The sequence below is a fragment of the Urocampus carinirostris genome, chromosome 9 (genome assembly GCF_059441175.1).
Source record: "Urocampus carinirostris isolate Australia breed hairy pipefish chromosome 9, RoL_Ucar_1.0, whole genome shotgun sequence".
Classification (NCBI taxonomy): Eukaryota; Metazoa; Chordata; class Actinopteri; order Syngnathiformes; family Syngnathidae; genus Urocampus; species Urocampus carinirostris.
The window spans coordinates 1,241,104-1,267,328 of record NC_142357.1 but is presented as its reverse complement, the minus strand read 5'-3'; the positions used below and the strand labels follow the sequence as shown (position 1 = coordinate 1,267,328).

The 26,225-nt window shown below is 40.8% G+C and overlaps 1 protein-coding gene across 3 annotated transcripts in view; it reads left to right on the top strand.

Annotated features, from left to right (window-relative positions):
- LOC148359071 (protocadherin-10-like) overlaps positions 1 to 26,225 on the top strand; it is a 46,266-nt gene that overhangs the window by 5,123 nt on the left and 14,918 nt on the right. For 2 of the 3 annotated variants that reach the window (XM_088344111.1, XM_088344110.1), the window contains exons 2-3: positions 2,733 to 2,791; positions 6,227 to 6,333. In XM_088344111.1, coding sequence (XP_088200237.1) covers positions 2,733 to 2,791; positions 6,227 to 6,333 — 166 coding nt within the window. The remainder of the gene's footprint in view (positions 1 to 2,732; positions 2,792 to 6,226; positions 6,334 to 26,225) is intronic. The other variant, XM_088344112.1, reaches the window with a different exon arrangement.

Sequence of the window (26,225 nt, the reverse complement as noted above, 5' to 3'; positions counted from 1 at the left end):
AGCAATGCCACAGGCTGATTGCCTCCATGCCACGCCGGATTGATGCAGTAATCCGTGCAAAAGGATTCCCAACCAAGTACTGAGTGCATCAATGGACATTTTCAAATGTTTGATTTAGTTTTGCTGTTATAAAATTATTTTTTTACTTGGTCTGAGGAAGTATTCTAATATTTTGAGATAGGATTTTTGAGGTTTTTTCAGCTGTAAGCCAAAATCAGCAATATTCAAATAATAAAAGGCTTGAAATAGTTCAGTTGATGTGTAATGAATCCAGAATGTATGACATTTTTGTTTTTTTAATTGCATTACAGAAAATAAAGAACTTTATCACAATATTCTAATTTTCTGAGACAGTCCTGTATATCTCCCTCCCAATCTTTCTCCGAAATCTACCAGTCTGGTACCCCTTGAGAATTTTTTTTCTACATTGTGACCCACAAGCTAAAACGAGTTTGACGCCCCTGTAATAAAGGATCACTACATTCTGTTTGGGAACTAGTTAATGCAACGTTTGATGCATGTTTCTGAAGTGATATATTTTAAAAAACATTCAATAAACATAATATTAGTACCTGATCTACAGTGTTCATTTCACCTTTAAAAGGGACTCGCATGCTCAAAAACCAATTGGTCCCAACAAAAATCTATTGGTCTCCAAGATTTAGTGTTATCGAGGTTGAAATTGTAAATCGGCGACAAATATATAATATCAATCTATATATTCATTCAGTTTTAATCATCACAGTTTATTGGTAATACAAATCAGTTATCACTTCAAGATTTTTCAGTTCACAACAATATTGTACATTATACAAAATAATATTGCTGAAATAATTATTTTAATCTATATTTTCATTCAGTTTTAATTATCACAGTTAATTGGTAATTCAAAGCAGTTAGCACTTCAGATTTTTCAGTTCATATATTCTTCGTGGTTTGCTGTCACTCAACAGTTATGAGGAGGATGATAATGGATTGGACCTTGAGAAGGCATTACGCTTTCTCAAGGTCCAATCCATTATCACCCTCCTCATAGCGTAACCAGGAAAAAAAAAGTCAAATTTAGCAGAAAAGTCCTTATCTTGCTTAGGAGTATTATTTTGTTTATTTTGTTTCGTCGAGTCGTTCGCTTCAACACACGTGTTTTCCTAGCCTCTCGTGTTTTCCTAGCGATCTTCCGAAGAATTTCTCCGCCGTTTTTTCGTGTCGGAATTATTGCCGTTGTTATCACTTTCGGCATTATTTTTCGACTTATTACTGACACTGAAGAAATTAACAATTTTGTGTTGATTATCACCTTAAATCGACGAAAACCACCACAACAATGACGTAACCTCGAAGCAACGAGATCTCGTTTGCCGAGATTGGCGTGCCGACGAAAACTCGAACCGCCAGACCAAAATAACAATGGCGGATCTGCCTGACAAAAAGTTTGGAGTGCGGTAAATCTTTGTTAAAAATAAAAGTAATCGGGTAATAATCACAATTTTGTGTTGAAAAAGTTGCGTCCCGGGGACGCACGTTGATTCGACACTATGCCTCCACAGCAAAAATGATGCGTCTAGGACGCAGGGACGCGGGCAAACGAGAACACTGGATCTATGTGATGATAAATTGGTATTTTCTATAAACAAACCAAATTGGGTAATTAAAAAAAGACAGTTTGTGTATATTCTCACAACGTCCAAGTTGGGGAACAGGGGCCATTTGTGGCCTTCATTACATTTTCAGCGGCCTATACAATACACCAAAAAATATACTGTTTTCTAAATAATAATTTTTATACTCAGTACAGCACACTAGAGCACATGATGATGATATTGATTCACTATTGTATTCTACTCCAGCATTGCTGAGTGTTTTATTTTACTGTATGTTACTTCTCCTTGAAGAAAGTGTTGTTTTTGGTAATATTGGTAATATATATATATATATATATATATATATATATATGTATATATATATATATATATATATATATATATCATCTCATCAGCCGTACCGCTTATCCTCATTAGGGTCGCGGAGGGGGCTGGAGCCCATCCCAGCCATCTCCGGGCAGTGGGCAGGGGACACCCTGAACTGGTTGCCAGCCAATCGCAGGGCACACAGGGACAGACAACTCATTCGCTCATTCACACCTATGGACAATTTGGCCCGGCCAATTCACCTGAAATGCATGTTTTTGGAACGTGGGAGGAAACCGAAATTCCCTCATTTGACATTATAAAATTACCTAAAAATGTTGGTGCGGCGCAAGTAAGAACCCTGTCGTGAATTTGTCTCCGATCGTCCCGGGCGGACGTAAAAAAATTAAAATTAGGGTCACGGGGGGGGGGCTGGAGCCCATCCCAGCCATCGCCGGGCAGTGGGCAGGGGAGACCCTGAACTGGTTGCCAGCCAAATGCAGCTGCAAATCACATTAGTTCTCGCAGCTAGCTGCGTTCTTCATCGACGCACGAGCCGAGTGATCCACCACTATTAGTCGTACAGCTGGGCGGTTTTACGTCCGCCCGGGACGATCGGAGACAAATTCACGACAGGGTTCTTACTTGCGCCGCACAAACATTTTGAGGTAATTTTATAATGTCAAATGAAGGAATTTACCGGCAAGAAAACACTTGCCTCATATATCACTGCTGCATGAGATTTATTTTACAGATACACTATATGCAATTTGAAGTTTTTTTTAAATTAAAGATTGATACATGGACCTTTTACCTTTATTCCAGAACAGACACCAACGACCTGATCCAAAGTACATGGAGGACAAGCAAAGACGTGTTAATAGGTAAATATGGCAATTGGAGAATTTTTTTTCATGAACGCATAAATGGGTAGTAACGAGTAACATTCACGGGCAGCACGGCGGCGCAGTGGTTAGCGCGTGTGCGGCAAAGTTCTGAGGTCGTGGGAACCTCCCGAGTGGGTTCAAATCCAGCCACCGGCCTTACTGTGCGGAGTTTGTATGTTCTCCACGTGCTTGCGTGGGTTTCCTCCGGGCACTTCAGTTTCCTCCCACATTCCAAAAACATGCATTTCAGGTGAATTGGCCAATCCAAATTGTCCCTAGGTGTGACTGAGCGAGTGAGTTGTCTGTCCCCGTGTGCCCTGCGATTGGCTGGCAACCAGTCCAGGGTGTCCCCTGCCCACTGCCCGATGATTGCGATGGGCTCCAGCATCCCCGCGACCCTACTGAGGATAAGCGGTGCATGAGATGAGATGAGTTACATTCACCCCGTTACATTTACCTAAGTAAGTTTTGGGACATGCTGTGCTCCTAGAAGTATTTTTAAATAGGTATACTCTTTACTTTTACTTGAGTATTTTTGTGAAGAGGAAACTGTACTCTTACTCGGCTCCGTTGGGCTACATTTAACCCGTTTAGTCAAATTCCCTCCACGGAAGTATGTGGCTGTCTGTCTCTACTAAGGCCCGTTTATTTTGTCAGACACCTTGTTTCTTTTAATTAGATTTGACCACAGTGACCCAAACAACCACCAAGTGGTACTTGTAAGTAAGTGTTAGGAACATATTATTTTACTTTACTGTATGTGCAATGTATATAGCTGTAGCCTCACACACACACACACACATATATATATATATATATATATATATATATATATATATATATATATATATATATATATATATATATATATATATATATATATATATATATATATATATATATATATATATATATATATATATATATAAAAGACGGTGGTTCCTTAACCTTTCTCTGTATAACCACCTGAACCTGTGATACATCTGACACATGACTAGGCTGACTCAATGTGTTTGCTACATCTTGTGTGGCAGCAGCGCTAGAGCTACTATATTGTGTGACTGTATACGTGAGAAAATGCTATCTCCTGAATAATATTTGTCATCTGATCAGCTACACCCTCAGAAATGTCACTCGTGCTCTGATTAAACATGTTTCAAAGATGTAAATAAGTGAAAATCACACAATAAATCAACAGACTGCGTAACACGTCACTGTATAGCACACTTAGTTATCTGCATCACTGTGACACTGCACGGTAATGAGTTTAACGATAACGTTTATGCAACCAAAGTTTTAAATACTGTGAGCTGATGGCTTCATGAAACGATGGCAGGTAGGACAGTCCTCGGTTCGGAGAGCTTGATAGAAGTCACGGGTCACGGCACCAATGTAACCGCGGTGTACTTGTCCCACCAAAGATCCACATTCACGCTGGAATGGATGATGATTTTTATTAGTTACTGCAGATGAAATGAGTCACAACATTAGCTTTTCTGCTGGCTTTGATCTCTTTGATCTCGTTAGCAGCTCTCTCTGTAGACTGCCAACAAACCCCGCCTCCCGGTCACATGTCAGAGGCCAAAACCAAACCTTACCCCATACTAGCAGGTGGCACTGTTGGACTTATCATTGCAGGACACTTACCAAAAACTATACACATATTTCAGCAGGAATTTCAATAAAGCAAAAGTTATTATTACACCCGTTATATATATATATATATATATATATATATATATATATATATATATATATATATATATATATATATATATATATATATATATACATATATATATATATACTTTATGCACTATACTGTATGCACTATACTGTATGTACTATTATTATTAATCCGCTGAGGATTTACCCGAAAAAACTGAGTACACAGAATTAAAGGTACACAGAATTGTAATCTATCGTTAATCGGATAGAGTTTGATATTTGATTGTCTGATTGAATGGATGGTAAAACACAAAAAAATCAAAGTATATTGGTGTATTGTATATGCCGCTGAAAATGTTATGCAGGCCACAAAATTAACAAATCTTTGTTCACCTAATGACTCCCAACACATCAAGTGGGTTTTCAAATGGACTCATGACAATCTCATAGTAAGAATGTGGATACCATTAAAACTGAAACTAAAAATAAGATGTTGCTACAGTTACTCAGTACTTAAGGAGCCTTTTACCAAAGTTGTTTTTTTACCCTTATCAAGTAATTATTTGGATGACTGCTTATTATGAGTCATATTATTTTGACATAAAAGTACTTTTAACTGAGTACATTTTTTGGCTATCTTACACACCTCAGATCTACCGCCTTTTTCCGTGCTAACTCACATTACTGCACTGGCATGCTGTATGATCCGATGCTACCATATAGATTACATCTGTGCTGTTGAGGTACTTTAAAACAGTGGTTCTCAACTGGTCTGATTCCAAGACCCACATTCTAACCTTCTGATAAGCTGTGATCCAAACTATAAAAAATCATCAAATGATTTTGCAGTTTAAATCAGAGATAGTAGAATATATTTACCTTTTTGACAAAAAATAAAATGTTCAGAAAACCAAAACGACTTCAGTACCTTATGTACTCGCATTTAAGCCTTTATTGAATAAGTTACTCCCTAAAACTGCTTTAAAATAACCATTTACTAAAATAAATTCAAAATATTAATAAGGTGTGTACTTAAACATGAAATGAAATGATCTGCATTTATATAGCGCTTTTCAAGTCAAGACTTCCCAAAGCGCTTTACATTGTGCTTCACATTTCCGTGCAGCCATGTAAGGCGCTAACCTGCTTATTGGGGGTATTAGGGGTTCAGTGTCTTACCCAAGGACACTTCGACATGTAACACGGAGGAGCCGGGATTCGAACTGCGATCTCTTGATCCCAAGACGAGCGCTCTACCTCCTGAGCCACTGATGTAAAAAATCGAAATATGTAGTTAAGAAAGAATCAAAACTTAAAAATATAAAAATGTTAAACCATTTATCGTGCCTTCCAGCAGTGCTTCAATGGCAGACACTCATACACTATTTTCATATTTCGTATTGTTTCCTTTTCCGACTATTGTTGTTGTTTCTTTTTTCCACTTTCCCCACCCTTATCACTCATTTTCTTAGGACTCATTGTCATGGGCAGGAAAGGGAAATAAAACCAACAAAATCACAATAAAATGAGATGTGATCTCTCGCCAACACCCTTTTTGACCAAACTGAAAGATGAGATCAAGTAGGGGGCATTATAGCCTTTTGCTGTTAAGAAGTGTAATTGAAGCTACGTTTATTTTCTTTTTCTTAGCATAACTCTGTCAAGGCAAAGGCCCCATCATGGGTCCTGACCCACCAGTTAAAAAATACTGCTTGAGATGAATGGAAAAAGCAAAAGTTGAATTAATTTAATGTCTGGTTGCAGTTTAGCATTCCACGAGGCAGATCTGCTCAGCTTCAAAGACAGTGGCCATGGAGACAGCGAGCAGGGAGACAGCGACCATGATGCCATGAATAGAGGCATTTCTTCTGGTAAGAAAAGATGTATTATTTTGTGATTTTCTTCTTTGTAAACAGGGTTTGTATGGGTGCTTGAAATCCTTGAAAATGCTTGAATTTGAAAGTTGTGTTTTCAAGGTTAGGGAAAAGCTTAAATCTTGGGTAAGGTGCTTGAAAATGCTTAAAATGGTGGCCATTGCCATGTTTCTAGCAGCAAAAAAGCAACTTTATTTAAGTCAACAAAGACAACAAAAATAAACATTCTTTTGATTGACGCTGGATTTCTTCCTTTGAAGGTACTGGGGATAATTTTTTTAAATGCCTTGAACGTGCTTGAATTTGGCCTTTAAAAAAGTGTAAGAAACCTGTGTAAAACAGAGGTCTAAAATTATTGGAGTCGCGGGCAGCATTGGTTCGAAGACAGGAAATGACATTAGTTCTCGCAGCTAGCTGCGTTCTTCATCGACGCACGAGGAAATGAAATACTTTATTGATGTAATTAATTTCTTATATATGCTAATAGAGAGGCTTGAATCTGACACCTCAGCAATAAATGAAAAAATAAACAACCTAAGCCATTGGTCTCCAACTTTTTATATGCTAAGAGATTTTGGTTGCTAATTAAAGGTTACCCAATTTGGCATGCATTTCTAAAATAAGAACTTAACGTGATATCATTATGTTGTTAATATATTATTACCAGGATAAATATTACAGGTATGGTTAAAGAGACTTTGTCAACAACTGAAAAAAATAATTTGACTAGAAAATTACATTGAATCAGCACTGATAATACATTTTCAGAACAGGTCCATGGCTCTTCAGAATGTCCTTAAGAGGCACATTGGTGACCTCGACCATGATGTTGGAGACCCCCAACATAAGCAGATTGATTTATTCACGTTTGCATTTAATTGCACCAGTTGTGTTTAATTGTCTATTTGTTTATAAAGGTACAATTTCATCCAATTGGTTTTGCAACACACAAACTATATAAATACATTCATTTACATCCATTCATCCATTATCTGCACCGCTTATCCTCAGTAGGGTCGTGGGATGCTGGAGCCCCTCCCAGCTATCTTCGGGCAGTGGGCAGGGGACACCCTGAACTGGTTGCCAGCCAGTCGCAGGGCACACAGGGACAGACAATTCGCTCGGTCATTCACGCCTAGGGACAATTTGGACCGGCCAATTACCTTAACATGCATGTTTTTGGAATGTGGGAGGATATATACTGGTATATATATATATGTACACACACTTTTGAGACAGGCTGCACCGAACTCCTAAAACTGACACACCGAACCCAAGTTAGGAACCATTGTTCTCAAGTTAATCTGCGTTGTCGCTAAAGATTTCCTCAACCTTGAAACACACGCAGATGATGGTGGAGCTTAATAGCTTATTGCAATAAGAGGGCAATTATTAGACTTGTTTTTCTTTGGACTTTAATTGAGTGAAAGGTTTTTGTAGAGTAAAAAATACAAATAAAATGAAGAACAGAGTTCGTAGAGGTGCTTGAAATCCTTGAAAATGTTGTATTTTCAAAGTTATGAAAATGTTTGCGTTTTGGGAGAAGTACTTGAAAATGCTTGATATTGTTTCCACTGCCATGTTTCCTGGCAGTCTAAATCGATGGACCATGCTTTTAAATAAATATATATTTTTCAAACGTATGCAGAAATGATGCTGATTGGGGCTCCAGTCCTCATTATGGAGTTGTCATGTGAAACGTGACTGCCCCCTACTGTCGCATCCAAGACTAGTCATGGGAAATCGGTCTCTTTTTCGAAATGCGACTCCCAGCTTCTCAGATTATTTATTGTTCTAGTTATATATTTCAATATTAAATTATATAGTAAATAGTCATTTAATATGTTTTGCAAGATATCCTATAAAAAAAATGTAAAATACAAAACAATTTTTTTACACACTGAAGAGATTAAAAGTCAGACAACGACACAACATCCCTAAAAAAAGGAAAACAATCAAATATGAATACAAAATATTATATCTTCAATGCTATAAATAAATAATACAATATAATCAATTAACTAATCTACAATTCTATATCAACGAATTGAGACGCAGATCTTCTGAAAAACACACACACAAATATAAATTATGATAAGTAAAACAAAAAGCAAAAGGTCAGCAGTCGATAACAACATTGAATGCACTCTGTGTCATGACCAGCACACAGGGTAGACCCAATCGTGTAATGTTTTCTCACAATTTTATTGATAGAAAAAGGAAGGGCAGCAACCCCGATCCGATGCTCACTGGACGCGGGAAACAAGTCGCTCTCGTACTCGGATTGTGATCCGAACACGGAAGTGGATCTTCCTTAGGGGCCGATCACACAGACATTTGCGGCTGAATCACGGCCAGAAATTTCTGCCTTTGAGGCGGACGCTATTGGACGCATTGAGATCGCCATTCAGACGAGATACAGCAGTGCTTAACACGAGGTCGGAAATTCGCGCACGGGTGGCAGCGCGAAAAAGTTTTGCGCTGCTCAATTCTTCAGAGCGCGGGTACACAGCCTTTCACGAGCGTATCAAGGTTGAACCACGGCCAGAAATTTCTGAAGCAGATGCTGTTGGGCGCTGTTGGACGTTTTGAGACCGCCATATAGACGAGATACAGCAGTGCTTTACTCGCGGTCGGAAATTCACACGCGGTTGGCCGCGCGAAAAAGTTTTGAGCTGCTCAAAAGTTTGAGCACGTGTTAAACCGTGTGCCGCACACGTGGTCAACACGAGCTAATGACGCGGAAATGACGCGGAACGACGTGCTCTGGCTGCGGCCAGGGCGTGGTTACACATGGGTAGGACGGGAAATTTCAGCGGGTAATCATGGGTGGAGCATGGTAATAGCATGTTCTGCGCCTGTATCACGGTGTTATTACGTGAAATTAGCGTGTTACGCGTGTGACAGTCAAACGCCTTTCTCCGCGTATATACAGCGCGATTTGCCGAAAACATGTCAGTTGTGCTCGAGACGTCAAGGGGGTGAACATGGATCCCCGTCAGCGTAGTGACCTCGTCTTAATCCATTTTTATTTCTTGACATTTCTTTTCAAGATAATAAAATAAAAATGATGCCATAGCTTGAAATCTTGATCTTCACTGGACTGTGTCTTGAGCGGTTATGATTTCTACAGCCCGGTGTTATCCGAGAAATGCATCCCTGTCGAGATTCGCATCCCCACTTTTACCTCGTTTTATCTCACTTTTAAGGAATGTAATGGCGAACATATAACCAAAACCACTTTGTCTTGCATTTGTTGGGAATGTAATACAACTTAAACCATTCCGTCTTTGTTTTTGTTGTGAACGTAATCGAACAAAAGCGATCGCAGCAGAATGCGCGTTCACGCGAGGGGGCGGGTGGGGGGGGCGATCACAATGCCGTTTGCGGCTGAATCACGGCTAAAATTTTCCTTTTTTTTTGCCCGTGGTTGCCCGCGTGGAAAATGCGCAAAATTGGCCAACCCGCTGTTCATCGGTGGTATGCCCGCAAAACAGACGCCGGCGACTGTTCCGCTTCCTCATCGCGTCATTTCTGCGTCATTTTCTCGTGTGGACCACGGGTATAAAAGCTCCCGAGCCGGTGTTGTGCCCAAATCAGACTCCTACGCAACACCCCCACCCCCCCACCACCTTGCGTGAACGCGCATTCTGCTGTGATCGCTTTTGTTGTAAGCGTGCATTGACGTTGGTGACTTTTTCATCCGCGTTAACAAACGCATTTTGTAGAATACGATTGCACTTTATTGTTTAAATAAACGCGTTATATAGACTAGGATCTCCCAATTGTTATAATTAGCTCGCTTTATAGTTTTAATAAGCGTTTTATATAGAATACGATCACTTTCGTTGGAAGCGCAGCAGAATGCGTGTTCACTCGAGGGGGGAGGATTTACCGTTCGATTACGTTCACAACAAAAACGGAATGGTTTAAGTTGTATTACATTTCCAACAAATGCAAGACGAAGTGGTTTTGGTTATATGTTCGCCATTACATTCCCTTAAAGTGAGATAAAACGAGGTAAAAGTGGTTGTAGTAGCGAGGGGATGAAAATCTCGGCAGGGATGCATTTCTCGGATAACACCGGGCTGTAGAAATCATAACCGCTCAAGACACAGTCCCGTGAAGATCAAGATTTCAAGCTATGGCATCATTCTTATTTTATTATCTTGAAAAGAAATGTCAAGAAATAAAATGGATTAAGACGAGGTCACTACGCTGACGGGGATCCATGTTCACCCCCTTGACGTCTCGAGCACAACTGACGTGTGCTCGGCAAATCGCGCTGTATATACGCGGAGAAAGGCGTTTGACTGTCACACGCATAACACGCTAATTTCACGTAATAACACCGCGATACTGGCGCAGAACATGCTATTACCATGCTCCACCCACGATTACCCGCTGAAATTTCCCGTTCTACCCATGTGTAACCACGCCCTGGCCGCGGCCAGAGCACGTCGTTCCGCGTCATTTCCGCGTCATTACCTCGTGTTGACCACGTGTGCGGCACGCGGTTTAACACGTGCTCAAACTTTTGAGCAGCTCAAAAGTTTTGCGCGCGGCCAACCACGTGTGAATTTCCGACCGCAAGTAAAGCACTGCTGTATCTCGTCTATATGGCGGTCTCAAAACGTCCAACAGCGCCAAACAGCATCCGCTTCACGGCCAGAAATTTCTGGCCGTGGTTCAGCCTTGATTCGCTCGTGAAAGGCTGTGTACCCGCGCTCTGAAGAATTGAGCAGCGCAAAACTTTTTCGCGCTGCCACCCGTGCGCGAATTTCCGACCGCGTGTTAAGCACTGCTGTATCTCGTCTGCATTGCGATCTCAAAGCGTCCAATAGCGTCCGCCTCACAGGCAGAAATTTCTGGCCGTGATTCAGCCGCAAATGTCTGTGTGACCGGCCCCTTAGCGAGCAATGGCGCTGTCACGGACGGAAAAACTGGTTGGTAGCCTGGGAGAGCAAAGCGTGGTCGGGGTCGGAAACGAGTCGTAAGCAAGGACGGGAGAGTAGACGTAGTCGGGATCAAAAATGGGACAGTGAGCCAGTCAAAGTCTGCGGCGGTTGGCGCCAAAAGCACGGGCACAGGTGAATCACATCAGTAATCATGACACTGCTTCTGAGCAATCAATATCATTAAAATAAGTACAATTTTAGCTTGTTTTTCAGTTTTAATACATACGCTATTTTATTTCTATTTGTCCTCTGTATTGAACTCAGTTACTACCCAACACCTAAAGAGCCCTTTCCGTGTTTGTAAACAAGTGTGACGTATTGAAGCTGCGCATGTTGAAGCAAAAGATAAGAAATTATGTCAGTCTATAGCAGCCCATTGACACAAAAAGACTGTAGATCATAGATAGAACAGCTCAAAATAGCACAAAGTATATGTTAGCAGTAAGATAGCGACTATATTTCATTCATCAAAGTCAAGAACAAAAAATATTCTTATATTATATTTTCCTTTAAAGGTACTGGGAAAATTGAAAAGATGGCCTTGAAAGTGCTTGAAAAGAGTTTGAATTTGGCCATGAAAAAGGTGGACAAACTCTGTACAGTGTATGTTCACAAACTTGTCATGGTGAGCTCTTTTTTAAAAACAGAAGGGCACACCCTTTAGATTGCTAGTAGAGAGGAATCAGCATGCGTCCGTCTCCAAGCAGCAGCTGCTGCTGCACAAATGAACCATAAATGGCAAACTGGAAATGCCAGATTGAAAACAGAGAGAGAGAAAGTGACAGACTTATCTGTGAATATATTTCCCCTCACACCAAGCCTTGTGATTGCTCTCTCTGCCAACGAGAAATATTTTGACACCGTGTAGGTGGCATAAAAGCTGCGTGGCAGGAGCGGTGGGTGGTACTGGGAATTGTGCTAATGACCCGATTCAAGTAAATACATCATAATATCGATGTAAACCGATCCAAAACTGATTATTTTGCCTGGAATTGTCATGATCGTTGAATAATTAAACTCTTGCTCCCTTGAGTAGTAATACCATATAACTATAAATGTACCACCAAATTTGTCTCCGTCCCTGAGTTACTTAAGAGTGTTGAGGCTCATTTCGACCATGATTTTACACTTGCTTAATAAGGGTGCACACAAATGAATCACAAGTGGCCTTATGTTTATGCTAGTGTGTTATTTGAAAACACAGTGTATATCCGCATATCATTCTTTCCAGAATTTATTTGCCAAACCTTTGTGTCAATCATCATTTGATTCGGTTACTACTGCCTAAATACATTTTAAGCTAAAGAAGGTGATCCCTGTTTTATTAATACAGACCCTTATACTCTAGAGCAGGGGTCGGCAACCTATGGCACACGTGCCAGCAGTGGCACGCAAGGGGTTAACCAGTGGCACGCCAGCGCACGGCATAGGGTAGACCCAATCGCGTAACGTTTTCTTAAAATTTAATTTTATTAAAAAAAAAAAAAAACGCATTTTTACCTGAAATTTAGACAGTTTCAGTTGCGTGCCATGTTGTTTAGAGGCTTTACGGTAGCGCCCCTCCTTCTCTGAGTATGTGTCTGCATGGCGCCTAGGACAGGAGGAGAGATCCGTGTTTTAACCCAGCCAACGAAACACAGGCGCGTGATAAATGAATGAATCAGTGCGGCTCCTCCAGCGAAAAAATGTTCTTTTCAGCCAGCGTGGACAAATGACTAGGGCTTTGTGCAAAAAATGGCAATCTAGAAACACTTTTCTGCTGTTTTTTTTTTTAATATTTGTAGGCATTATTGTGTTTTGTGAAGTAAATATTTTACACGGTTGAATTCACTGGACGGTCCTGGATGAATGAGGCCATATTTGCGGGGAATCCTATAATCAGCTGACTCCTTGGAGACTCCTTGGAGACTCCTAGGAGACGTTATAGGTGAGCTATTTCAGTTTTTGGGGATGCTGTTTCAGACTGATCGTGATGTTTCTGTGATGAGTACATTTTGAATCCCAAGAAATTAAACTTTCCAACGATTTGTTGCGTGACGTATGTTAGTGTCTGATGACGTCCTGAAAGCACCCCCGCAACCCTACTGAGCATAAGTGGTGCAGATAATGGATGGATGGAGTTAGGTTCACCCAGTGGTAGTTTGAGGTATTGCAGCTACAGTTTATCACTTCCTGTAGTCCGTATGAAAAACTTACTGTTGTTTCATCAGGTTTGATTTTACACATGTGTGCATACTAGCTAAACACAGCAATTATTTGCAGTTTCATATACATTTTGAATGTCTAAAAATTACAGGGGATTTGATACTCAATCCATTATAAATATATATCAATATCAATATATATCAATGTTCGTTTTACCTATGTAACGGGTGTAATAATAACTTTTGTTTTGTCGAAATTCCTGCTGAAATATGTTGTATAGTTTTTGTGTAAGTGTCCTGCAATGATGAGTCCAACAGTGCCACCTGCTGTTATGGGGTAAGGTTTGGTTTGGCTTATGATCTTGTGACCGGAAGGCAGATGCTGTTGGCAGTCTACAGCGCGCTGCTAACGGTAAGGCACGATCTTTTGGTGCTCCTCAAAAAGTTAATTTTAAACATTAAAACCACAGCTGACAAATCTCTCAACATGCACAGTAATGTGATTGATATTGTTAAGCTGTTTGGATTTATTTTTGTTTTGTTCTGTCGCCGTTTAGGTTAGTTTTGCCGGACGTTGCATGTTGTGATAAAATGCTAATTCCACTTATATTGTTGAAAACCAGCAGAGGAGCTAACGCCGTGTTGTGTGTGACTCATTCATTTGCAGGTAAATTGTACCCGATTTTATACTCGTTATTGTTATTATTTCTATTTTCTCATATACATAAAAAGTATGATGTTGGTTAAGATTCAGTTTAAAAAAAAATGTTGAATTCATTGTAAACGTTAAAAATACACTATACGATCTCTTGTTAAAAGTATCTTGTTAAAATTAATGTAAAAATAATTGTCATGGTTGATTTTCTGGACTTGTATTGTATCTCAACTGTAAAGAAAATGTATTGGGCAGTCCACAGCGCGCTGCTAACGTGTTGAAAGCCAGCAGAGGAGCTAACCACGTGATGTGTGTGACTCATTCATTTGCAGCAATGTAATAAAAACATCATCCAGTCCAGCGTGAATGTGGATCTTTGGTGGGACGGGTACACCGCGGTTACATATATATATATATATATATATATATATATATATATATATATTGTGCGGCACAGTTCATGTCATGGGAACCTGTCGTGGGTTCAAATCCAGCTCCAGACTTCCTGTGCGGAGTTTGTATGTTCTCCCCGTGCTTGCGTGGGTTTCCTCCGGGCACTCCGGTTTCCTCCCACATTCCAAAAACATGCATTTCAGGTGAATTGGCCGGTCCAAATTGTCCCTAGGTGTGAATGAGCGTGTGAGTTGTCTGTCCCCGTGTGCCCTGCGATTGGCTGGCAACCAGTTCAGGGTGTCCTCTGCCCACTGCCAGATGATTGCTGGGATGGGCTCCAGCACCCCCGCGACCCTAATGAGGATAAGCGGTACGGCTGATGAGATGAGATATATATATATATATATAAATATATATAAATATATATATCAGTGTTCATTTTACCTCTGAAAAGTGATGGGTCCCAGGGACTCGCATGCTCAAAAATCTATGGGTCCCGACAGAGATCTATGGGTCCCCAAAATTTAGCTAAGGCAGTGTTAATCACTTCAGATTTTTCAGTTCATATATTCTTCATGGTTTGCTGTCCCGCCACAGTTGCAGCAACGGAATTTCCATAGCTAAATTGTGGTTTTCATTGTCGTTGTGCCGATCCAATGTGCTTTTCTGAAAGTCCGTATTGAGAAAAGATTTATGCAATCCAGTTTTTTGTCAAGCTGGGTGCACGCATCACAGAACATGTAGCCTCCATTATCATCCTCTTCATAGCGTAACCAGGAATATAATTGAGTCCATTTTGGCGGCAGTAGCTCAGGAGGTAGAGCACTCGTCTTGGGATCAAGGGATCCCAGTTTGAATCCGGCTTGCCGTGTTACATGTCGAAGTGTCCTTGGGTAAGACACAGAACCCCTAATACCCCCAACGAGCAGGTAAGCGTCTTACATGGCTGCAATACAAGGCCGCTATTGGGAAATGTGAAGCACACTGTAAAGCGCTTTTGGGAAGTCATTGACTTGAAAAGCGCTATATAAATGCAGATCATTTTGATTTCATTTCAAAAGGAGTATTCTTTTATTTATCTTTCATCAAATCGTTTGCTTCAAAACACGTGTTTTCCTTGCCTTCGCGGTCTTCTGAAGAATTTCTCCGCCGTTTTTTCGTGCCGGAATTATTGCCGTTGTTACCACTTTCTGTATTATGTTTCGACTTATTACCGACACTGAAGAAATTACCAATTTTTTGTTGATTTGCACCTAATACCAACTGTTTTATATATATATATATATATATATATATATATATATATATAGAGAGAGAGATTTATGTCAACATGTGCAAGAACATAGACATGAGTACCATTTTACATTCGTGTGAGGTAGTGTTTTTGCAAGTTTTTCAGTTTTTTTGTGCGGTGTCTGTTTTGAGCAATAAACAAACATAGTGCAGTCAACATGTGCAAGAACATAGACATGAGTACCATTTTACATTCGTTCAATGTCCTCCAGACTGGGCAGAGAGCTGTTTTGATGACCCTCTGTAGCGTTTTCCTGTCTGCTGCTGTGCACCCAGCATACCACACCGTAATGCAGTATACGTACGAGATAAGCGTGGTCTACTGTAGTGAATGGGCCAATGGGGAGACGAGAATTCAGCGAGTGCTGGCCAATGAGTGTTTTGTGTTTTAAAATTTTGTAAAATGATGCAATTACTAATTCTAATTGAATATTTTGTTTTCAAATTTTGTAAAATAATGTAATTTCTAATTTAAATGCAATATTTTTCATTATTATTATTATTTTTTAAATTGATATTATTGTTATTATTATTATTATTATTATTTTTAACAATTATTATTTTTTAGGCCCGTGAAGCTCTGAACCCGCAAACGTCGAACCGCGAAGTAGCGAGATCCCACTGTATACACACAGTGGCTTGCGAAACTGTGTGGTCCCCTTGAACTTTGTGACCTTTTGCTACATTTTAGACTTCAAACATCAAGATATAAAAATGTAATTTCTTGTGAAACATCAACAATAAGTGGGCCACAATCATGAAGTGGAACACACTTCATTGAATATTTTAAACGCTTTTAACAAATAAAAACCGAAAAAGTGGGTGTGCAAAAATATTCAGCCCCTTTCAGTGCACCAAACTGTCTAGATCAGGGGTCGGGAACCTATGGCTCGCGAGCCATATATGGCTCTTTCTACGAGTATCTGTGGCTCAGAGACAGATTTGATTGCATGCAAAATTTCTCCATTTTGTCCAAAACTTGGGTCGTCTATCCTATTATGTTATACACAAAGCCAAACCGGAACTTAATGGTAGGCGATTACTTCGCAGTATATATATGGCACGTTTTTCACTACAATTTACAGTCAAGGTGTCACACAAAAAAATGGGGAAAAAAAAAACTCGTTTTAGCTGTACAACGCTAAAGAATCCTTTATATAAAAGTTCACTATGTAATCTGTGTTCAGTGTTCAGATACCTTATGATGAATCCACAGAACTGTAAATACGCCAAAACACCGGAAGAGAACTTAGTCATTTGATTGGGTGAGTGGGAGGGATGGGTGGAGCTATGCAAAAAGTACAAGCACTCCTTCCCATCTCTCGCCAAAGGTAAGCACATAAGGCTCCCTATTCTCAGAATGTTGTGACGTTTTTACAAAATAAATGCTTGCATCTGGTTTTGAAACCAATATGTATGATAAAAAAGGGTCAAAAGGAGTTTAACCGATCTTGAGTCATTGCAAGAGAGAGACAATTTTAAAGTGGTATGTTTGTTGATTTTGGGACAGGGGCTCTGGCATTATTCTCTTTTCATAATTTTTATCAAATCATCAAAAATAAATGTGCTGAAGACTAAGCTTTTGTCTGGGGCGCGGGTTTAGCAATTTTGTAAATTTGTCTCATAATATACGGTGTGGCTCTTTCCCAAAATAAAATTAATATTTTTTTACTTTTATGGCTCTTTGAGTCAAAAAGGTTCCCGACCCCTGGTCTAGATGTTCAATGAGGATCTCTGAATGATTCAATGTTGATCTAAATGACTAACAATAAAAAAATGGAATCCACCTGTGTGTAATCAAGTCTCTGTAAAAATGCACCTGCACTGTGATAGTCTCAGAGGTCTGTTTAAAGCGCAGAGAGTATCATGAGGAACGGGGAAAACACCAGGCAGGTCGGAGATACTATTGTGGAGAAATTTAGAGCTGGATATCCCAAGATTTTTTTTTTCCCTCGCCTGACCTTCTTGATTCTCAAATTAAGCATTGTGTGAAATGTTACGCATTTGGTTCCACTACCTGTTTCGGTCGTGACACTGTGACACATTCAAAAACAATCAATAATAACTTGAATAAACTTTCCTACTGCATTTGTTAGAAATATAAACACATTTGACTCACCGAAAAACCTTTTATGCGTGCACATAAATCTCTCTTCCTTCGTTTACACGAGAAGATTTCAATTACTCTGTCGAACAGATTTTCCCTGCGTCCCAGTCCTGTTAAAAAATTATTTTGTATCGCCACCAAATCTAATGCTGAAAGTTTAGCCTGTCTTGTCTTATTTCTGGCATATGTTTTTTTCAATTACAGCTGAAAAAGTCCGATAGAGAGCCATATAATATATTTTAGGACAAAATTCCACAAGATCAACAATCAGACTCTCCAGAGCTAGTTAATAAAGCTAATTCATCACTTTCTATTTCACTGTGTGACGTTTAATAATTAAAAAAAACTGTATGAAATAATAAAAACAGTGTGTCCAATATCAATATAAATATAACTGTAAATATCCATCCATCCATTATCTGCACCGCTTATCCTCAGTAGGGTCGCGGGGGTGCTGGAGCCCATCACAGCTATCTTCGGGCAGTGGGCAGTGGGCAGGGGACACTCTGAACTGGTTTCCAGCCAGTCGCTGGGCACACAGAGACAGACTCACTTGCTCATTCACACTTGGGGACAATTTGGACCGGCCAATTAACCTGACATGCATGTTTTTGGAATGTGGGAGGACACTCGAGTTCCCGGAGGAAACCCACGCAAGCACGGGGAGAGCATGCAAACTCCACACAGGATATTCGATCTCATTACCTCAGAACTGTGGCGCACACACGCTAACCACTGCGCCGCCGTGCTGCCCCTACGTAAATATATACATATATATTAAACCTGTATATTTCCTGAATAATTATTTTAAAACATAGTGCAAGATAAGTTGCTTTGTTAACATGTCACAAACTACTGCAAACAAAGATACATACACATTTACTTTCAGTGTAAATGGTTCTAGGTGAGGAAAAGGATGCGTGTGCTGCGTGCATAACTTCCCCCATAGCTTCGACCATTGCTTCACCAATAGCTTTGCCCATTCCTACCGCTTCCCCAATCAATTTGTCCAAAGTGCTTTGCTAAGGCTTTTGGGTGTTATGTGGCTTTTCATCAGAAAGTATCTCATCAATGAACATAGATTGTTTAATGAGCTTTGACAAAAAGTATTATTTACCGATTCCCAGCCAAAACTGGGTCTGTTATTTTTATACTTTGACTGTAAATCGTAGTCGAGACTGTGCCCTTTATATACAGTACCAAACACCCGGTCTTGCACGTGCCATGATTGACTCAACGTATATCAATTCAACAAATAAATGTGTGCATAGGTTCCCAAGACCGACAGCTTTATGGAACACTGATTTTATGATACCATGTCATCAGAAAAGTTTTTGAAGCTTTCGGGTAGATTTCTGATCTTGGCAACAAGTAATGGCTGAAATGTTATTGGTTGAATGCTTAAATATAAGAAAATACATATCTGGATGCAGCACAAAAAAAGTAATGAAAGGAAGCTGACAGCAATTTTAAATTATTTAAAGGACAAAAACATAATTAACAGACCAGCAAAGAAGGCCTTGCGGACCCTGATGACCCACCATTGTGTGTCGACACAATTCATATTAATTCACTGCAGGACCGCTATCTATAGAACTGCTATCTTTGGCAGCCAGCAACTTTAAGCTTCCACAGACTGGAACCATTTATTAAGAGATAAGAGCGCATCCCAAAGGTTTTCATACTCCTTCTGGCACTGCAGCAAGAATCGTTTAAATCTCCTGAATTGTTTCAAGCTGTCCTCTGTGCCTTTTCAAATTACAAAAATGTCAAGAACAATAAAGGTTTTATCTAGTCGAGTGCATCTGTGTTTGTGTGAGTGTGTATTAAAGTGAACAGAGTCTGTGTCATGATTACTGATTTGGGGCACCTGCGGCTGCCCCAGTGGCGCCAACAGCCCTGGTCGCTGACCCCCCGGCTCCCTGTTACCGGCGTTCGATCGTTGCGAACCTTCAGCTCCCGCTAAGGCAAGCTTTCGGACCCTGACTCCCTCCTGTTTTTTGGCTCTCGTACGTTTCCCGGCTTTGACCTGTTGCTGTTTGACCACGTCTCTGCTCCTCCGCCCCAACAACCCGACCTGTTTTCCTGTCTTCGACACCGCTATCGCTCGCCACAGAAGTGCCACTTGCGCGTCCCGAGCGACCTGCTCCCCGCAACCAACGATCACTGGATCGTGGGTGCCAGCCTTCGTCTCCTTCTCAATAAAACTAAGAAACGAACACAATTGGGTTCTGTCTCCGTTTCTGGTGCCTGACAGTCTGCTGGTATTTAACTTGTATGTGCTTTCAATTTTGGTAATGCAGTTACACTGGTGATGGTTTCATATTAGTTTTGCGCTATATATTTTTACCGGTGTGGCACCAAGTGCATTGCTTGATTGATCAATCCATCTGTCCATCCCAGGGGTCGGCAACCCCAAATATTGAAAGAACCACATTGGACGGAATAAAAATTAAAAGCTTTATATAATCCATCCAATGAATGCAACTTGTGCTGTGTATATTTACTGTTATATTACTGTATATTACTATTAGACTACTATCAAGTTCAATGCAGGGTATCCTGTGGAGAATGATACACCACGTGACTACTCTATTGTAGTATACTTACAATATTAATGAATTATATTATATTTCATTTCTTTGGTAAAACATAATGAATGCATTAAATATTTTTTTATTTTATTTTGAGGATTGAGGAAAAAATGCATAACACACCTTTATCTTGACAACAAAAAGAATGAAATAAAACAGCATGCATTTATAAAAAATAAAAGGGCAGCCTTTTGATAAGGCATAGTAAACAAAATCACATTAATGCAGTTTAAGTTTAATTTCTGTGCAAATGTCAAACAAATCAGTACATGGGTACAAAAACAGCAGCATCCCCTTGTCTCTCTCTTTTGATACAAAAAGTAGCCATGCTTGGGCCCGATCAGCAAAACTGTAGCGAAAATGGGTGGTAAATAAATTATTCAAACAAAAAATGTATTGACCAATTGAATTAAAAGGCCAGTTTATACTTTTTAAACTTGTCTTGCCTTTTTGGAGCACCACATACGTTTTTAGATCATTATGTCAGGAAAACGGATGAAAAACCTTGTTTAGTAATTCTGAAGGGTGGCTACACACACTTTAGGTGAAATCTTTTTACCGTTTTTGATAGTTCAATATATTTTAATCAAGACACACACACACACACACTCTTTGTCACAGTTGCCCATGGCGCCCAATTGGGCCCGCCCGTTTGGCACCAGCTGCGGCTGGTTGACTGATTGGCTTCCCTCCTGTTTAAGCTCGGTCCCGTCACTCACCCTTTGTCAGTCTGTCAACAAACCTCTGCACCTGGGTTTTGACTCTGTCCGGTTTCCTGCTTGTGTTTCCTGTCCGGTATCTATTTTGTTCTGCTTGATATCGATCTCCATCGTCTGGTAGCATTCCCGTCTAGTTTGTCCTGTTTAATTTCGATCTCCAGTGTCTGGTATCGTTTCCGTCTATCTCGTCCTGCTTGTTATCAGACTCTAGTCTCCAATGCCTGATATCAATCCTGTCTGTTCCGTCCTGTCCGGTATCGACACCATCTGTCCGATGCAATTGGCATCGATCTCGTCAGCTTCTGGCTTCCTATCATTCCACGCCAGACTGCTGCCTTACGTCTTCCGCCCAACGATCGCAGAATCAATGGCGTTTGGGTTAACGTGCATGACTGACCCATTTCTCGTAAAATAAAGCTTGTGTGAGAAACATCACGCATCTGGGTCCTCCTCCTGTTATGGTTCTTGACACACTTGGATTTATGGACTTTTCTTTTACTAATTATCTACTGAAGAAGCTTGAACAGAAAACAAAACTAAATTAAGAAAATAAAACAAAAACAGACACGTTTTGTAAAAAGAAAACTGTGAATGACAGCATTGTGCTCTTAATTGCTTAATGTGACTTATCTGTTAAAATTAGGAGTGCAGCTTTAAATATTGATATTGCCCTTTGTATGGGGCGGAGCTTGCGCTATGCTAGGCTCTAACAGAAAAAAAAAATGAAGAAAAAGGAAAACAAGCAAAGGATCTGATTTCCCTGTCACGTTTGACCCTCTGGCAAAAAAACATATTACAAAAAATAAATATTTCCCTCATTTATTTTTGGGGGTATTTGTAAAAATTTTTGGAAAGATGCCAGGGAGCCACTTCGGAGCGCTAAAAAGCCGCATGCGGGTAATGAGCCGCGGGTTGCTGGCCTCGAGTCTATCCATACCTCTCTTGGTAGGGATAGATCTGGGGTCTCAAATTCAATAGTCTGAGGATCCACCTTGATCTAAAGGTTTAATTTTAGGGTGGACTTCGACATGTTTAAAATGCACGCCAGTGTAATTAGGCAACACATTATTTGCCTTTAATGAGTAGTGAAATAACGCTTCATTTAGTAATGATAGTTGAGTGGCAACATTTTAATAACAAGTCGTAGTACGCTTTACTGTGAACAGGTGTCCCCAACTCTGAATCAGTTTTTTATTGTTTTTTTTTTTATTGGTTTTATAAATCAAATGAGCTAACGGTTGGTCTTTTTTCTAGCTACACAGTTAAATTCTGGGCTCATTTATAGCTAGCTATCTAGCTTTGTTTTAGCTTAACTATTTAGTTGGCTTTATACGCTTTAAGCTCGCCATCTACCTCCCTTTTAGTTTTTTACCTGTTTACCTTGCCAGCTGTCCACCATGATCTGCTACCTTATCGTGGTGGAGGAGTTTGTGTGTCCCAATGATCCTAAGAGCTATGTTGTCGGGGGCTTTAAGGCCCTGGTAGGTTCACCCATGGCAAACAGGTTTTAGGTGAGGGGCCATACAAAACGTAGATCAGAAGACCCTTTGTGAAGAGTAAAATCATCTGTCCACATTTTCCCTTGCGGGTTACCGGGGCCCCCTTCTGGAGCCAGGCCTGGAGGTGGGGTCTGCTGGCGAGCGCATGGTGGCCGGGCCTTTGCTCACGGATTCCGGCCGGGCACAGCCGACGTGGGCCCTCTTCTCATGGGCTCACCACCTGTAGGAGGGGCCAAAAGGGTCGGGTGCGAAGAGAGCTGGTTAACGGCTAAGGGAGGGGTCCTTGGCGCGAAGATCCCCGGCTACAGAAACTGACTTTTGGGACATGAAATGTTACCTCTCTGGCAGGGAAGGAGCCCAAGTTGGTGTGTGAGGTTGAGAAGTTCCGACTAGAAATAGTTGGACTCACCTCCACGCACGGCTTGGGCTCTGGTGCCAGTTCTCTCTAGAGGGGTTAGACTCTTTTCCACTCTGGAGTTGCCCGTGGTGAGAGCCGTGGAGAAACTAATTCTCCCACACCTGCGCCTGTATGTTGGGGTTTACCCCAGTAGACGAGAGGGTAGCCTCCTTCCGCCTTCGAGGGGGACAGGTCTTGACTGTTGTTTGTGCTTATGCACCAAATAGCAGCTCAGAGTACCCAACCTTCTTGGAGTCCTTAGAGGGTGTGCCCGTCATGGTTTGTCCATAACGAACACCATGTTCAGCCATAAGGGTGTCTATATGTGCAATTGGCACCAGGGCACCCTAGGCCGTAGTTCGATGATCGACTTTGTCGTCGTTTCGTCGGACCTGCGGGCGCATGTTCTGGACACTCGGGTGAAGAGAGGGGCAGAGCTGTCAACTGATCACCACCTGGTGGTGAGTTGGCTCCAATGGTGGAGGAAGACGCCAGTCCGACCCGGCAGACCTAAGCTGTTGTGAGGATCTGTTGGGCACGGCTAGCAGAATCTCCTGTCAGAAGAAGTTTTAATTCACACCTCCGGCAGAACTTTGCCCATGTCCCGAGGGAGGCGGGGGACACTGAGTCCATGTTCCACGCCTCCATTGTCGAGGCGGCTCATCGAAGCTGTGGCTGTAAAGTAGTCGGTGCCTGCCGTGGTGGCAACCCTCAGACCCGTTGGTGGGCACTGGCGTTGAGGGATGCCGGTCAAGCTGAACAAAGAGTCTTATCGGGCCTTCCTGGCCTGTGGGACTCTGGAAGCAGCTGACAGGTATTGGCTGGCCAAGCAGAATGCGGCTTCGGCTACATTTTAAGCTATTTAGCAAGCTATCCAAGTTGCTTTTTCAGAAATATGTACCAAAATCTTTGAGCTAATTCGTAATGAAATGTAGCTCTCAGCTTGAAAAATGTTGAAGACCCCTGGTCCAGAACCAACTCTGGCAGCCCCAACAGAAAGACAGACAGACAGGATGGATGATGGTAGCAGTTAGTTGCTCCCTCCTTTGTCTGGCTCCATAATAAAATGTAATTTTATGGCATGTTGGTCAATAATTATTAACCCCTTCTTGTTAGCCATTTGGGCACTTTTCCAAGCTGTTATTGAGGGCAACCCAAATTAATCTGCTTTGTAACAAAGCAAAATCCCCCTTTGCTGACCGCTACATACATACAAAAGAAGACACACACACACACACACACACACACACACACACACACACACACACACACACACACACACACACACACACACACACACACACACACACTGGAATGGCAGCGGTTAGAGCCTAATCAGACTGCATTCCCGGGAGGGGGGGGGCATTATGGGATTACCAGATAACTTGAATAATAAAAAGAGACTCACAAACAAATACAAATCGTTTGGATTTAGCTTGAAAAATAGCATACAAAGGGAGCAGACTTAAAATAAGCAGGAATGAAAACAATGTCTTGTTTTTTACAGTTTTGATTCTGTCTGTCAACGCCCCTCATAATCATGAATATCTAAAATGTTTTTTATTTAAAACTTTTATTCCAGACAATGTTATAACTTTTGTTGATAATTACTCTCTAATTGTAGGAGTATGAATATAGACCAGGGGTCTCAAATTTGTGGCCCACGAGATAATAAATTGAGGCCCCCGCCATAATATGACAATTTGTGCTAAAAGGCACATTAAAGAATACAAATAACTGGGTTTGTACACCCTTTTCATTGCCAAATTCAAGAACTTTAAAGACCAGATTTTCCAGGAACTTTGAAGGGGGAACTCCAAAGCCGATCAGAATAAAGTTTTTCTTTTGTTGGCTTTGATGACTAAAATACAGTATATTTCTCACCCAGAGAGACTCAGTCAAAAATTTAGGTGTCATATTTGACCCCGATCTGTCCCTTCAAACACATGTGAAGAATATTACTAGAAAAACTTTCTTCGCAACATTGCTAAAATTCGTCCTGCTGTCTCAGATTATGATTCACGCGTTTGTTACATCCCGTTTCGATTGCTGTAATGTACTACTCTCCGGTCTCCCGAAGTCCAAATTCATCTGGTACAAAATGCTGCAGCGAGGCTTTTAACTACGACAAGAAAGTTTGATCACATTTCCCCGATCTTAGCTAACCTGCATTGGCTCCCTGTTAGCTAAAGATGTGATTTTAAGGTTCTGTTGGTATTATACAAAATCATGCATGGACTTGCTCCCTCGTATCTTTCAGATTTAATTTCCCCTTATGTTTCGGTCTGGAGCCTTCGCTTTAAAAATGCTGGTCTACTAGTGATCCTAAGCGCCAAGAACAGATCCGCACGTTCTCCATCCGGGCCCCGGTGCTGTGGAATGCTCTTCCCCCTGAGATCTGTAACCTCAGTGGAAATGTTTAAATCTAAACTTAAAACACAATTCTACTCTATAGCATATGAATAACCTATATTTTATGTTGATACTTTGTATATTACTTGTACTCATGTAGGTTTTAGATGAGGGGATGGTGTCATAATAGTCTGTAGTTTGCATTAGTATTTGATCTGTGCAGCCCTTTTTGAGACTCTTTGTGATTAAGGGCTATACAAATAAACATGACTTGTCTTGACTTGACCTACACATGCTATTTCGAGCTGTTACTATCTATGATCTGCAATCTTTTTATATCAATGGGCTGCCATTAACTTCCATTCTGCATCAACAATGCATGCATATCTTGGCTATGTCCCAATGTTTACAAACATGTAAAGGGCTCCATAGGTGTTGTTGTTCGACTTTAAATCTGTTCAGTATGTAATAAACTGAGATTCTATTGTATTTTAAAAACATTTTTAAAGATCTGTGAATATTCTTATTTATATTTCATGTGGTTTGCGGGCATCCTCTGTAAAACTTATGAAACTTCTGAATAATATATCACCAAAAAAGAGGGAGCCAACATAGCTCTTCTTAGTGAGCACAGCCAAAAGAGCCGCTTCTCGAAAAAGCCGGAATTCCCATGACTACTCAGATAACCCACTCTTGGATGCAGTTTCAAGGATTTCAAGCACCCGCACAAACATTGTTTCTCTGTTTTTTGCTGAATTTTGCCCAGCCTTTTCAAATA